Source organism: Aquarana catesbeiana, linkage group LG11, assembly GCF_042186555.1.
Source record: "Aquarana catesbeiana isolate 2022-GZ linkage group LG11, ASM4218655v1, whole genome shotgun sequence".
NCBI classification, from domain to species: domain Eukaryota; kingdom Metazoa; phylum Chordata; class Amphibia; order Anura; family Ranidae; genus Aquarana; species Aquarana catesbeiana.
In genome coordinates this window covers 283,869,128-283,884,571 of record NC_133334.1, presented here as the reverse complement: position 1 = coordinate 283,884,571, position 15,444 = coordinate 283,869,128, and the positions used below count along the sequence as shown (strand labels likewise).

Below are 15,444 nucleotides of genomic sequence, written 5' to 3'. Positions count from 1 at the left end.
TGATCTCTCCGCAGATCCCCCTGCAGATCCCCCTGATCTCTCTGCAGATCCCGCTGATCTCTCTGCAGATCTCGCTGATCTCTGCAGATCCCGCTGATCTCTCTGCAGATCCCGCTGATCTCTCTGCAGATCCCGCTGATCTCTCTGCAGATCCCGCTGATCTCTCTGCAGATCCCGCTGATCTCTGCAGATCCCGCTGATCTCTCTGCAGATCCCGCTGATCTCTCTGCAGATCCCGCTGATCTCTCTGCAGATCCCGCTGATCTCTCTGCAGATCCCGCTGATCTCTCTGCAGATCCCGCTGATCTCTCTGCAGATCCCGCTGATCTCTCTGCAGATCCCGCTGATCTCTCCGCAGATCCCCCTGATCTCTCCGCAGATCCCCCTGATCTCTCCGCAGATCCCCCTGCAGATCCCCCTGATCTCTCTGCAGATCCCGCTGATCTCTCTGCAGATCTCGCTGATCTCTGCAGATCCCGCTGATCTCTCTGCAGATCCCGCTGATCTCTCTGCAGATCCCGCTGATCTCTCTGCAGATCCCGCTGATCTCTCTGCAGATCCCGCTGATCTCTGCAGATCCCGCTGATCTCTCTGCAGATCCCGCTGATCTCTCCGCAGATCCCGCTGATCTCTCCGCAGATCCCGCTGATCTCTCCGCAGATCCCGCTGATCTCTCTGCAGATCCCGCTGATCTCTCTGCAGATCCCGCTGATCTCTCTGCAGATCCCGCTGATCTCTCCGCAGATCCCCCTGATCTCTCCGCAGATCCCCCTGATCTCTCCGCAGATCCCCCTGATCTCCGCAGATCCCCCTGATCTCTCTGCAGATCCCCCTGATCTCTCTGCAGATCCCCCTGATCTCTCTGCAGATCCCCCTGATCTCTCCGCAGATCCCCCTGATCTCTCCGCAGATCCCCCTGATCTCCGCAGATCCCCCTGATCTCTCCCTGATCTCTCTGCAGATCCCCCTGATCTCTCTGCAGATCCCGCTGATCTCTCTGCAGATCTCGCTGATCTCTCCGCAGATCCCCCTGATCTCTCTGCAGATCCCCCTGATCTCTCCGCAGATCCCCCTGATCTCTCCGCAGATCCCCCTGATCTCTCCGCAGATCCCCCGGATCTCTCCGCAGATCCCCCGGATCTCTCCGCTGATCTCTCCGCAGATCCCCCTGATCTCTCCACTGATCCCCCTGATCTCTCCGCTGATCCTCCCGATCTCTCTGCTGATCTCTCCGCAGATCCCCCTGATCTCTCCGCAGATCCCCCTGATCTCTCCGCAGATCCCCCTGATCTCTCCGCAGATCCCGCTGATCTCTCCGCAGATCCCGCTGATCTCTCCGCAGATCCCGCTGATCTCTCCGCAGATCCCCCTGATCTCTCCACAGATCCTCCTGATCTCTCCGCTGATCCTCCTGACCTCTCCGCTGATCTCTCCGCAGATCCCCCTGATCTCTCCGCAGATCCCCCTGATCTCTCCGCAGATCCCCCTGATCTCTCCGCAGATCCCCCTGATCTCTCCGCAGATCCCCCTGATCTCTCCGCAGATCCCCCTGATCTCTCCGCAGATCCCCCTGATCTCTCCGCAGATCCCCCTGCAGATCCCCCTGATCTCTCTGCAGATCCCGCTGATCTCTCTGCAGATCTCGCTGATCTCTGCAGATCCCGCTGATCTCTCTGCAGATCCCGCTGATCTCTCTGCAGATCCCGCTGATCTCTCTGCAGATCCCGCTGATCTCTCTGCAGATCCCGCTGATCTCTGCAGATCCCGCTGATCTCTCTGCAGATCCCGCTGATCTCTCTGCAGATCCCGCTGATCTCTCTGCAGATCCCGCTGATCTCTCTGCAGATCCCGCTGATCTCTCTGCAGATCCCGCTGATCTCTCTGCAGATCCCGCTGATCTCTCTGCAGATCCCGCTGATCTCTCCGCAGATCCCCCTGATCTCTCCGCAGATCCCCCTGATCTCTCCGCAGATCCCCCTGCAGATCCCCCTGATCTCTCTGCAGATCCCGCTGATCTCTCTGCAGATCTCGCTGATCTCTGCAGATCCCGCTGATCTCTCTGCAGATCCCGCTGATCTCTCTGCAGATCCCGCTGATCTCTCTGCAGATCCCGCTGATCTCTCTGCAGATCCCGCTGATCTCTGCAGATCCCGCTGATCTCTCTGCAGATCCCGCTGATCTCTCTGCAGATCCCGCTGATCTCTCTGCAGATCCCGCTGATCTCTCTGCAGATCCCGCTGATCTCTCTGCAGATCCCGCTGATCTCTCCGCAGATCCCGCTGATCTCTCCGCAGATCCCGCTGATCTCTCCGCAGATTCCACTGATCTCTCCGCTGATCCTCCTGATCTCTCCGCTGATCCCCCTGATCTCTCTGCTGATCCCCTGCTGAGCAGGCAGATGGCAGGTCTGTGTCCGCTCCTCTATGCAGGGCGGTCACAGACATAGCCCACTCTGCTCTTTGGGCAGTTGGATGTAAACGGACTGACTTTCTGTTTACATCCGATTGCCATCCAATCCGATCCGCTAGACAGATGGGAAGATGTCTGTTTTTAATGGATCGGATCCCAGCGGGTGTCAACGGACACATGTCTGCTGACATCTGCTGTTTCATAAAGGGCAATGGATGGTCTGATCGGTCCGTCAGTGTGAAAGGGGCCTTAAAGGGAAAAAAAACGATTGATAAATAATCCATAGCGATTTCCAAATCGAAAGCTGATGGATACTTTGAAGTTATGAGATATATATAATCTGTGGAATGACAGGTGAAACAATTCTAGTGGTAAGGACTAGAGAAAGCGATTTATAATATGTTCTATGTGGTCACAGGAGTTCTAAAAAACGAGAATGGAGTTCCAGAAGACGAGGAGAACTTTGAGGAAGCCGTGAAGAACGTCAACACGGCATTAAACATCACCAAAGTATGTCACCTTCTTATCTCTTCTATTGTCCCCGTCTTCCCTGTCAGTTCTGAGGAATTATATTCTTATTTATTGTCTCTGCAGTGTCCCGGCCACATCGAAGAAATCTTTAGTGACGATCGCTGCACAAATATCACACAACAGGTACTCTTCTTGTACAGCTCTCTTATTGTTTTAGGACTTTTTCAGCGTTCGGTTACCTTCAAAATAAAGAGGCTTTTGGTTGTTTGGCCCATTCGGGGCTAAATAACTGGTTCACTTTGGAGCAGGGAGATAAAGGGGCAGTTATTTATCTTCCATATTTTCCCCCACTTACCTGCAGAAGCCCCCCATAAAATTGCTGGGGAAGTGCGAACACAGTGCTAAGAACCCCCCCATATTCTCTTCTGTCATGTTCGTTCACCATTATTGTACTTTACGAGGTCTGTAATCTCTCCTGTATTGGTTGTCATTATTTCAGGGATGATTTTTTCCACACTGGTCTGCATTCTTTGTGTGAACATACCAGCTCTCATTACTGCTGTCACAGTGGTGTCACTGGTTTCTGTCGGCGTCGCTGGTTTCGGTCGGTGTCGCTGGTTTCTGTTGGTGTCGCTGGTTTCGGTCGGTATCTCTGGTTTCTGTTGGTGTCGCTGGTTTCGGTTGGTGTCACTGGTTTCGGTCGGTGTCGCTGGTTTCTGTTGGTGTCACTGGTTTCTGTCGGCGTCGCTGGTTTCGGTCGGTGTCGCTGGTTTCTGTTGGTGTCGCTGGTTTCGGTCGGTATCTCTGGTTTCTGTTGGTGTCGCTGGTTTCGGTTGGTGTCACTGGTTTCGGTCGGTGTCACTGGTTTCGGTCGGTATCGCTGGTTTCGGTCGGTATCGCTGGTTTCGGTCGGTGTCGCTGGTTTCTGTTGGTGTCGCTGGTTTCTGTTGGTGTCGCTGGTTTCTGTTGGTGTCGCTGGTTTCTGTCGGTGTCGCTGGTTTTGGTTGGTGTCACTGGTTTCGGTCGGTGTCGCTGGTTTCTGTTGGTGTCGCTGTTTTTGGTCGGTATCGCTGGTTTTGGTCGGTATCGCTGGTTTCTGTTGGTGTCGCTGGTTTCTGTTTGTGTCGCTGGTTTCTGTTTGTGTCGCTGGTTTCTGTCGGTGTCGCTGGTTTCGGTCGGTATCGCTGGTTTCTGTCGGTGTCGCTGGTTTCGGTTGGTATCGCTGGTTTCTGTCGGCGTCGCTGGTTTCGGTTGGTGTCGCTGGTTTCGGTTGGTGTCGCTGGTTTCGGTTGGTATCGCTGGTTTCTGTCGGTGTCGCTGGTTTCGGTTGGTATCGCTGGTTTCTGTCGGCGTCGCTGGTTTCGGTTGGTGTCGCTGGTTTCGGTTGGTATCGCTGGTTTCTGTCGGTGTCGCTGGTTTCGGTTGGTATCGCTGGTTTCTGTCGGCGTCGCTGGTTTCGGTTGGTGTCGCTGGTTTCGGTTGGTATCGCTGGTTTCTGTCGGTGTCGCTGGTTTCTGTCGGTGTCGCTGGTTTCTGTCGGTGTCGCTGGTTTCTGTCGGCGTCGCTGGTTTCTGTCGGCGTCGCTGGTTTCTGTTGGCGTCGCTGGTTTCTGTCGGCGTCGCTAGTTTCTGTCGGCGTCGCTGGTTTCTGTCGGCGTCGCTGGTTTCTGTCGGCGTCGCTGGTTTCGGTTGGCGTCGCTGGTTTCTGTCGGTGTCGCTGGTTTCTGTCGGTGTCACTGGTTTCGGTTGGTGTCGCTGGTTTCGGTTGGTGTCAGAAGGTAAGGACTGGAGGTAGATATTAATCTCGGAGATCACAGACAAACTAAAATTTCCCAGCAGAGTTCCCAGCCAGCCTGCAAACAAACCTCATTTTCCTGTCTATTCATTTCAGTTCAGGTTTTAGGTAGGATTGTTAGACCGGATCAGTTTGGTTTGTTTGCAGGCCGGCTGGGAACTCTGCTGGGAAATGTTAGTATGTGATGTGCGTTGTCCTCCTATGTGCTCCTCTCTGCTGAGGACAGTTATATATTGGGGGGGGGGGCTGCCCTATTTTTGTATAACCTCCGTGTTCTGTAGACTACAAGTCCATTTAAAGGGCTCATTTATTGAAGGAATCATTTCCATGCATGTTCACTTTAAATCCCCCAGTGACAGGAATCCCCTAAATCTGAGGGTGTCAATTGTGAAATTATTGCTGATCACTTCCTAAATGTGCAACTAAGACCTTGACTGAGCCGAGTTTTTACCACCAGACCCCCAACTTCTGGATATTGGCTCGAGCCATTAAAGAATTCACAGCCGCGGAAAGCAACGGGAACTTACCTCTGCGAGGAACCATTCCGGACATGATCGCCGACTCCGACAAGTTCATAAAGCTACAGAATGTGTAAGTTCCGGGATTGTTGTCAACGAAATACAGGAGTTTAGTAGTATGATGGCAGATTTGTTTAATTGTACAGGTAAGTCCATTGTACAGGTAAGTCCACAGGGGGTCGTTTGGGTGGAAATATTCATAGTTCAAAGACCCCAAATCATTGGATAAATCAAGAAAATAGAAAGGAAAAAAAAGGGAGACGAGGTTGTTGCTCCTCAGACTGTTCATAAATGATGAGACATAAATCTGACATCCCCCCCCCCCCCCCCCCCCCCATAGACATCGGACCCCAATCCCCCCCCCCCCCCCCATAGGCATCGGACCCCCTGGGTTATGTGCTGCAGCCCCCAAACATCCAACCAACCAAGAGGCCGGCCCCTCATCCCGCTTCAGATTTTTCCTTTATTGATACAATCGGCACATCGGTCAGACAAATGTCTATAGACGGCATTTAGGTCCAAAATGCATCAGATGGATGTCGGCTGACTGTGGTGTCCACCTTTATATGAAGGTTGTGGTCTGTGGATGGAGTAATCCGGACCCCCATAGACCTCTCCCTGGGAGGGTGAAGGAAGCCGATGTTCAACCTGAGCCACCTGATATCAAGTAGAAGAGCAAGTAGAATATATCTTCATTGAGTATATACTATACGCTCCTTTAACTGCAGCGTGTACCTTTTAACATCCCTCTGCTCTGCCCATGTTACTGTTTGCTGTGAACTCCCATATCTCTGCACTATATACTCTTCCTCTTCTATATACTCTTCCTTTACTCACCTATATACTCTTCCTCTTCTATATACTTTTCCTTTATTCACCTATATACTCTTCCTCTTCTATATACTTTTCCTTTATTCACCTATATACTCTTCCTTTACCCTCCTATATACTCTTCCTTTACTCTCCTATATACTCTTCTATAACTCTCCTATATACTCTTCCGTTACTCTCCTATATACTCTTCCGTTACTCTCCTATATACTCTTCCTTTACTCTCCTATATACTCTTCCTTTACTCTCCTGTATACTCTTCTATAACTCTCCTATATACTCTTCCTTTACTCTCCTATATACTCTTCCTTTACTCTCCTGTATACTCTTCTATAACTCTCCTATATACTCTTCCTTTACTCTCCTGTATACTCTTCCCTATGAGTGAGATCCCTACTGAGTGAAACGCGTTGGGTGGTTGTACCTCAGATGGATTGTTGGGTTTGTTGTCTGGATGAATGAATGGAGTTGAGGCTTCTACTACAGGGATCATTTCCTTCCCGGGGAGCGGCCGATGACTATCGGGAACTGGCTGCGGGTCGGAATGGGTTAGGATTTGGGAATCGGATCCTGCAGAAAAATATTTGCTTTTGATCTTCAGAGGAGCGGTGTTGTCACCCTTCATCAAGGTGTTGTGTGTGGACTACAATACACCCCCCCCCCCCCTCAGTTAAACAATGTGGGGGAGAAGGTGTTCTGTAGTCTTATCACACTTCCTGATAACATTGACACAGGACACTCCTAGATTGGATTTCTGGCGGGATCACCAGGGATTGATTGCATTTATTGAACAGATAGAATTCAACTTTCAGAGATGTATCCATCAAACTAAGAGAGGAAATCAGAGACATTCATTGTTGGGGTTCACATTCCTCTCACTATGACATTCATTGTTGGGGTTCACATCCCTCTCACTATGACATTCATTGTTGGGGTTCACATCCCTCTCACTATGACATTCATTGTTGGGGTTCACATCCCTCTCACTATGACATTCATTGTTGGGGTTCACATCCCTCTCACTATGACATGCGATGGTAATCACAGGACTCTCTTCTCCATTCGCTGTTCAGGTATCGGGAAAAGGCCAAAAAAGACGCCGCCACCGTGGAGCATTACGTCTCCAAACTCCTCCAGACAGTGGGCAGGGTAAGTGCTCCTCACATTCCTATCACACGTGTTCTGAGAGCCGCACATTCCTATCACACGTGTTCTGAGAGCCGCACATTCCTATCACACGTGTTCTGAGAGCCGCACATTCCTGTCACACGTGTTCTGAGAGCCGCACATTCCTATCACACGTGTTCTGAGAGCCGCACATTCTTATCACACGTGTTCTGAGAGCCGCACATTCTTATCACACGTGTTCTGAGAGCCGCACATTCTTATCACACGTGTTCTGAGAGCCGCACATTCCTATCACACGTGTTCTGAGAGCCGCACATTCCTGTCACACGTGTTCTGAGAGCCGCACATTCCTATCACACGTGTTCTGAGAGCCGCACATTCCTATCACACGTGTTCTGAGAGCCGCACATTCCTATCACACGTGTTCTGAGAGCCGCACATTCCTATCACACGTGTTCTGAGAGCCGCACATTCCTATCACACGTGTTCTGAGAGCCGCACATTCCTATCACACGTGTTCTGAGAGCTGTGTGAGCCGTGTGATCTTCCCATGTCAGAGGAATGTTCTTCATTGTGGCTCCTATCTCCAATGTATTCATAAGCTGTAGATCAGGAATTTCTACACCGGCCACTAGGGGCAGCGCCCCCCACCCTGCACATTGTACAGCTCGCTCTCCTGTCTTCCCTGCCACTGCCCCGCATTTCCTGTGCCGTTCCTTCAGTGGCACACACAGAACAGTGTGAATATTCAGTTCACCCAGAATCTCGCTCCTGGAGCCTCGTCCTGATTATGTTTCTGTGAACCTTCCGGGTGTGTCCCTATGATTTCCTTATACAGAGCAATGACAAGAAATCCCCCCAACCTCTATACTAGGAGCAGCTACCCGTCCCTGTGCCAGCGCTTCATTGCCTTCTGCCAGCTGTTCCTATCTGATTGCATTAGAGGGGAACCCACAGACCTATACCACGGGCTCAGAGATTAGAAGGGGGCCCACAGACCCATACCACGGGCTCAGAGATTAGAAGGGGGACCCACAGACCCATACCACGGGCTCAGAGATTAGAAGGGGGACCCACAGGCCCATACCACGGGCTCAGAGATTAGAAGGGGGACCCACAGACCTATACCACGGGCTCAGAGATTAGAAGGGGGACCCACAGGCCCATACCACGGGTTCAGAGATTAGAAGGGGGCCCACAGACCCATACCACGGGCTCAGAGATTAGAAGGGGGACCCACAGACCTATACCACGGGCTCAGAGATTAGAAGGGGACCCACAGACCCATACCACGGGCTCAGAGATTAGAAGGGGGACCCACAGGCCCATACCACGGGCTCAGAGATTAGAAGGGGGACCCACAGACCTATACCACGGGCTCAGAGATTAGAAGGGGGACCCACAGGCCCATACCACGGGTTCAGAGATTAGAAGGGGGCCCACAGACCCATACCACGAGCTCAGAGATTAGAAGGGGGCCCACAGACCCATACCACGGGCTCAGAGATTAGAAGGGGGACCCACAGACCCATACCACGGGCTCAGAGATTAGAAGGGGGACCCACAGGCCCATACCACGGGCTCAGAGATTAGAAGGGGGCCCACAGACCCATACCACGGGCTCAGAGATTAGAAGGGGGCCCACAGACCCATACCACGGGCTCAGAGATTAGAAGGGGACCCACAGCCCCATACCACGGGCTCAGAGATTAGAAGGGGGACCCACAGACCCATACCACGGGCTCAGAGATTGGGAGGGGACCCACAGCCCCATACCACGGGCTCAGAGATTAGAAGGGGACCCACAGGCCCATACCACGGGCTCAGAGATTAGAAGGGGGCCCACAGACCCATACCACGGGCTCAGAGTTTAGAAGGGGACCCACAGGCCCATACCACGGGCTCAGAGATTAGAAGAGAACCCACAGACCCATACCACAGGTTCAGAGATTAGAAGGGGACCCACAGACCCATACCACGGGCTCAGAGATTAGAAGGGGACCCACAGACCCATACCACGGGCTCAGAGATTAGAAGGGGACCCACAGACCCATACCACGGGCTCAGAGATTAGAAGGGGACCCACAGACCCATACCACGGGTTCAGAGATTAGAAGGGGACCCACAGACCCATACCACGGGCTCAGAGATTAGAAGGGGACCCACAGGCCCATACCAGGGGCTCAGAGATTAGAAGGGGACCCATACCAAGGGTTCAGAGATTAGAAGGGGACCCACAGACCCATACCACGGGCTCAGAGATTAGAAGGGGGCCCACAGACCCATACCACGGGCTCAGAGATTAGAAGGGGGACCCACAGACCCATACCACGGGTTCAGAGATTAGAAGGGGACCCACAGACCCATACAACGGGTTCAGAGATTAGAAGAGAACCCACAGACCCATACCACGGGCTCAGAGATTAGAAGGGGACCCACAGACCCATACCACGGGCTCAGAGATTAGAAGGGGACCCACAGACCCATACCACGGGTTCAGAGATTAGAAGGGGACCCACAGACCCATACCACGGGCTCAGAGATTAGAAGGGGACCCATACCACGGGCTCAGAGATTAGAAGGGGACCCATACCAAGGGTTCAGAGATTAGAAGGGGACCCACAGGCCCATACCACGGGCTCAGAGATTAGAAGGGGACCCATACCAAGGGTTCAGAGATTAGAAGGGGACCCACAGACCCATACCACCGGCTCAGAGATTAGAAGGGGGACCCACAAACCCATACAACGGGTTCAGAGATTAGAAGAGAACCCACAGACCCATACCACGGGCTCAGAGATTAGAAGGGGACCCACAGACCCATACCACGGGCTCAGAGATTAGAAGGGGACCCATACCACGGGCTCAGAGATTAGAAGGGGGACCCACAAACCCATACAACGGGTTCAGAGATTAGAAGAGAACCCACAGACCCATACCACGGGCTCAGAGATTAGAAGGGGGACCCACAGACCCATACCACGGGCTCAGAGATTAGAAGGGGACCCACAGACCCATACCACGGGCTCAGAGATTAGAAGGGGACCCACAGACCCATACCACGGGCTCAGAGATTAGAAGGGGACCCACAGACCCATACCACGGGTTCAGAGATTAGAAGAGAACCCACAGACCCATACCACGGGCTCAGAGATTAGAAGAGAACCCACAGACCCATACCACGGGCTCAGAGATTAGAAGGGGACCCACAGGCCCATACCACGGGTTCAGAGATTAGAAGGGGGACCCACAGGCCCATACCACGGGCTCAGAGATTAGAAGGGGACCCACAGGCCCATACCACGGGCTCAGAGATTAGAAGGGGACCCACAGGCCCATACTACGGGCTCAGAGATTCGGTCTTTCAAACTTAAAAAAAATGTTCTGTAATTACAGAGTACTCTTTGAACCTTATAAATTGTCTTGTTTATAACTTTCTGCTGTCATTGCAGCCTCCGGAAAGCATATCGGAAAAAGAAATTCGTCTCTTTTGTAAGTTCTTGTATGTTTTCTTACATTTAATGACCAGTGGATGAAAAAACAGAAAAGAGCTAATCTGAAAAAAAAAAATATATATATATATATAAAATCTTTTCCCTTCAGACTGTTGAGAGATGTGTTTTTCTTGCTGTTCAGGTAGGAATTGCGCTTTCCTGCGGGTGGTGAGGGGCAGATCTGTGTGTGAGGAATACGGTTTGGACACGGCGAAGAAAGATGACATCGGTAAGAGATGACAGCGCACGTTGTGCGTCCGCAATCACCGCTCTTTTCTCTTTATTGACCTCAACATTCATTATAAAGTGTTTCTCCACTTCATATGTTACATTGTTTCCATTCACAGAGCAGATCCTAAAACAACATTTGATTGTCCTTCTCTTCCAGTCTCATTTATGGAGAATCCGGACAGTGAAATTGTCTTCTATCTCATGCTGAGAGCGGTGGACCGCTTCTACAAGCAGCATGGAAGATACCCGGGTACGTTTTCCTTCTGTATCTTCATTCATATTGTAGAAGAAATAGTGAGAAATGTGTCCTGAATCCCGGAGGGGGGAGGGGAAGTATTCCAGGACTTCTGGTCCCTGCACTCATCTGACCCATAGATGATTATTGAATGGTGATCTCTAATCCAACCATAAGATGTATGGAGAAGAATCATCCGAGCCGAGTCTCTGCTTTTCTCCCAGACCTTGCTGTGGTGTTCAGACCGATTCCTGGGGTCCTGAGATCTGTACTAGAGGGGTCCCAGGAAGGTCACATGACGACGTTGGTGATGTCACACCCGGTCCCCTATGCACGCCTGTCATTAATCCTCGGCTCCCCACCACTGTGATGTCACCTACTGATGTCATAGACCCGGCAGGAGGGGAGCCGTTGTCGGCTCTACATGGACACCAAGAAAACTTTCCATAGTTGGAATCTGCGGCTTCCATTGCCGACCTTCTAAAAATGCCAATTCCTCGGCTGTTATGCTGACACTCCAACTTCCGGAGTCACTTCCTTAGAAGAAGTGGAAATCCTGAGCTGAATATCTGTTCTGGGTGAGTGACTCGGAGTATTGAAGCAGGAGGATCAGCATGACACATGTTCAGATGAAGAGGTCGGCAATGGCAGCTGGCATTTCCCTGGTAAAGGTTTCCTTTAAGGGTACATTGATTAGACTGAATGTAGTAGAGTTGGTGGGTGTCTTATATGGCCTTAGCGCCGGTTCACACCATAGAAACGCAGTCCAGATGCTTTTCTGCATGCACTGTTTTGACACGTTCAGTGCATTTTTCCCCCCTCTATGTTCTTAACCTTAATTGAGGACATGGGTGTTCAGGGGCTTTTTTGGTGCTTTTAGATGCGTTCCAGTGCAGGAAAAATGCAGCATGTTCTACATTTTTTTTCTGGAATGTACTGGTGTGAACTCTGCCATTGGACACCATATAACCTACTGTCCATGCTTTTTTGATGCAGAAATAAACTGCACTGGACTGTATGTGGTGTGAACTGGCCCTTCAAGTGGTTGTAAAGGCTGAAGCTTCATTCTATACATGAAGGTAAAAAAACCTTCTGTGTGCCCCTCCCCCCAATACTCACCTGAGCCCCCTCTCCATCCAGTGATGTGCATGAGAGACAAGGCTGTCCCGGGACTCCCTCTCCTCATTGGTGAAGACAGCAATGGGCGCCAATCACTGCCAATGAGAAGAGAGCAGGGGGTGGAGCTGGGCCGCAGCTCTGTTCTGAATGGACGCTGGGAGCTGTGACTCGGCTCAGGTGCCCCCATAGTAATCTGCTTGTTGTGGGGGGAACTCAGGAGGGAGGGGCCAAGAGCACGGAAGAGGGACCTGAGAAGAGGAGGTTCTGGGCTGCTCTGTGCAAAACCATCACAGAGCCGGGAAGTATGAGATGATAAAAACCTTTAAGTCACTTTACTCTTCCCTCAGATCCCGAGGATTAGTGATCCTCAGATCCCAATACATTGCTGGGAGGATCACTTCCAATATACAAAGGCAGCAAACTCTTAAAGTGGTTGTAAACCGCTGGACGCTTTTATTTTACCCTGTAAGGTAATGTCATAATGTGCTAGTATGCATCGTATACTAGCACATTATGTTAAACTTACCTTAAAACAAAGCCCTTCCAGTGCTGAGATATCAAACGCTCCCATCTTCACCCGTCTTGTTTCCGGGTTCGCAGTCTCCAGCGTTGTGACCGGGCCGAGCCGCGATGACGTCCCTTCAGAGCACATGTGCCAGTGATGTCACCGGATACATGTACAGTATATATTTACATTACCTATAGGTAAGTCTTATTCTAGGACCACCTAGAGGGAAAAGTGATGGAAGTTCACTTCCTCTTTACTCCACAGCCGAGGTGATCAAATGTATCAATATGTTGTTATGTGATTGGTAGAACTGGATGGACTTGTGTCTTTTCAATCAAACTAACAATGTAACATCAATCAAAAAATATAGAAAAAGAAATCACTTTTATTGTTCAAGTATCAAAATCCTAAAAAACAGGGAAAAGTGTAAAAACCAAAAAAGAGAGGTTAGTGAAATGATGTAGAAGTTTATGAGGGTGTATGGAAAGCGGTGAGTGTACCCTGATAGAGGAAGGCTCATCCTCCGCTGTGCTTCTCCTGCAGGCGTCCATAACTTCCAGGTAGAGGGGGATTGTGGGAAGCTGAAGACATGTCTGAGCGGTCTCCTCCAGGAATACGGATTATCTCTGTGTGTGAAGGATGAATATATCCAGGAATTGTAAGTCTGCCTCCATTTCACCTCCATAGGAAACATCTCCCCCCACCCCACACTGTGACACGCCCGGTACCTGCTGTGCCATCATCAAACACACTGTGACACACACGGTACCTGCTGTGCCATCATCAAACACACTGTGACACGCCCAGTACCTGCTGTGCCATCATCAAACACACTGTGACACGCCCAGTACCTGCTGTGCCATCATCAAACACACTGTGACACGCCCGGTACCTGCTGTGCCATCATCAAACACACTGTGACACGCCCGGTACCTGCTGTGCCACCATCAAACACACAGTGACACGCCCGGTACCTGCTGTGCCACCATCAAACACACAGTGACACGCCCGGTACCTGCTGTGCCACCATCAAACACACAGTGACACGCCCAGTACCTGCTGTGCCACCATCAAACACACAGTGACACGCCCGGTACCTGCTGTGCCACCATCAAACACACAGTGACACGCCCAGTACCTGCTGTGCCATCATCAAACACACTGTGACACGCCCGGTACCTGCTGTGCCATCATCAAACACACTGTGACACGCCCAGTACCTGCTGTGCCATCATCAAACACACTGTGACACGCCCGGTACCTGCTGTGCCATCATCAAACACACTGTGACACGCCCAGTACCTGCTGTGCCATCATCAAACACACTGTGACACGCCCAGTACCTGCTGTGCCATCATCAAACACACTGTGACAAGCCCGTTACCTGCTGTGCCATCAAACACACAGTGACACGCCCGGTACCTGCTGTGCCATCATCAAACACACTGACACGCCCGTTACCTGCTGTGCCACCATCAAACACACAGTGACACGCCCGGTACCTGCTGTGCCATCATCAAACACACTGTGACACGCCCAGTACCTGCTGTGCCATCATCAAACACACTGTGACACGCCCGTTACCTGCTGTGCCATCAAACACATAGTGACACGCCCAGTACCTGCTGTGCCATCAAACACATAGTGACACGCCCAGTACCTGCTGTGCCATCAAACACATAGTGACACGCCCAGTACCTGCTGTGCCATCATCAAACACACTGTGACACGCCCAGTACCTGCTGTGCCATCATCAAACACACTGTGACACGCCCGTTACCTGCTGTGCCATCAAACACATAGTGACACGCCCAGTACCTGCTGTGCCATCATCAAACACACTGTGACACGCCCGGTACCTGCTGTGCCATCATCAAACACACTGTGACACGCCCGTTACCTGCTGTGCCACCATCAAACACACAGTGACACGCCCGGTACCTGCTGTGCCATCATCAAACACACTGTGACACGCCCGGTACCTGCTGTGCCATCATCAAACACACTGTGACACGCCCGTTACCTGCTGTGCCACCATCAAACACACAGTGACACGCCCAGTACCTGCTGTGCCATCAAACACATAGTGACACGCCCGGTACCTGCTGTGCCATCATCAAACACACTGTGACACGCCCGTTACCTGCTGTGCCATCAAACACATAGTGACACGCCCGGTACCTGCTGTGCCATCATCAAACACACTGTGACACGCCCGGTACCTGCTGTGCCACCATCAAACACACAGTGACACGCCCGGTACCTGCTGTGCCATCATCAAACACACAGTGACACGCCCGGTACCTGCTGTGCCATCATCAAACACACAGTGACACGCCCGGTACCTGCTGTGCCACCATCAAACACACAGTGACACGCCCGGTACCTGCTGTGCCATCATCAAACACACTGTGACACGCCCGGTACCTGCTGTGCCATCATCAAACACTGAGACACACCCGGTACCTGCTGTGCCACCATCAAACACACAGTGACACGCCCGGTACCTGCTGTGCCACCATCAAACACACAGTGACACGCCCGGTACCTGCTGTGCCATCATCAAACACACAGTGACACGCCCGGTACCCGCTGTGCCATCATCAAACATTGTGACACGCCCCGGTACCTGCTGTGCCATCATCAAACACACTGTGACACGCCCGGTACCTGCTGTGCCATCATCAAACACACAGTGACACGCCC

At 51.6% G+C, this 15,444-nt stretch overlaps 1 protein-coding gene across 1 annotated transcript in view; it reads left to right on the top strand.

Moving 5' to 3' along the window:
• The window catches only part of NAE1 (NEDD8 activating enzyme E1 subunit 1), a gene marked incomplete at its 5' end in the record, with an annotated part of 68,453 nt that overhangs the window by 50,103 nt on the left and 2,906 nt on the right, over positions 1–15,444 (top strand). Inside the window, 8 exon segments of the mRNA XM_073605982.1 lie at positions 2,828–2,919; positions 3,004–3,063; positions 5,132–5,265; positions 7,097–7,172; positions 10,604–10,643; positions 10,788–10,874; positions 11,034–11,126; positions 13,282–13,396. Of these exon segments, the coding sequence (XP_073462083.1) occupies positions 2,828–2,919; positions 3,004–3,063; positions 5,132–5,265; positions 7,097–7,172; positions 10,604–10,643; positions 10,788–10,874; positions 11,034–11,126; positions 13,282–13,396 (697 nt within the window).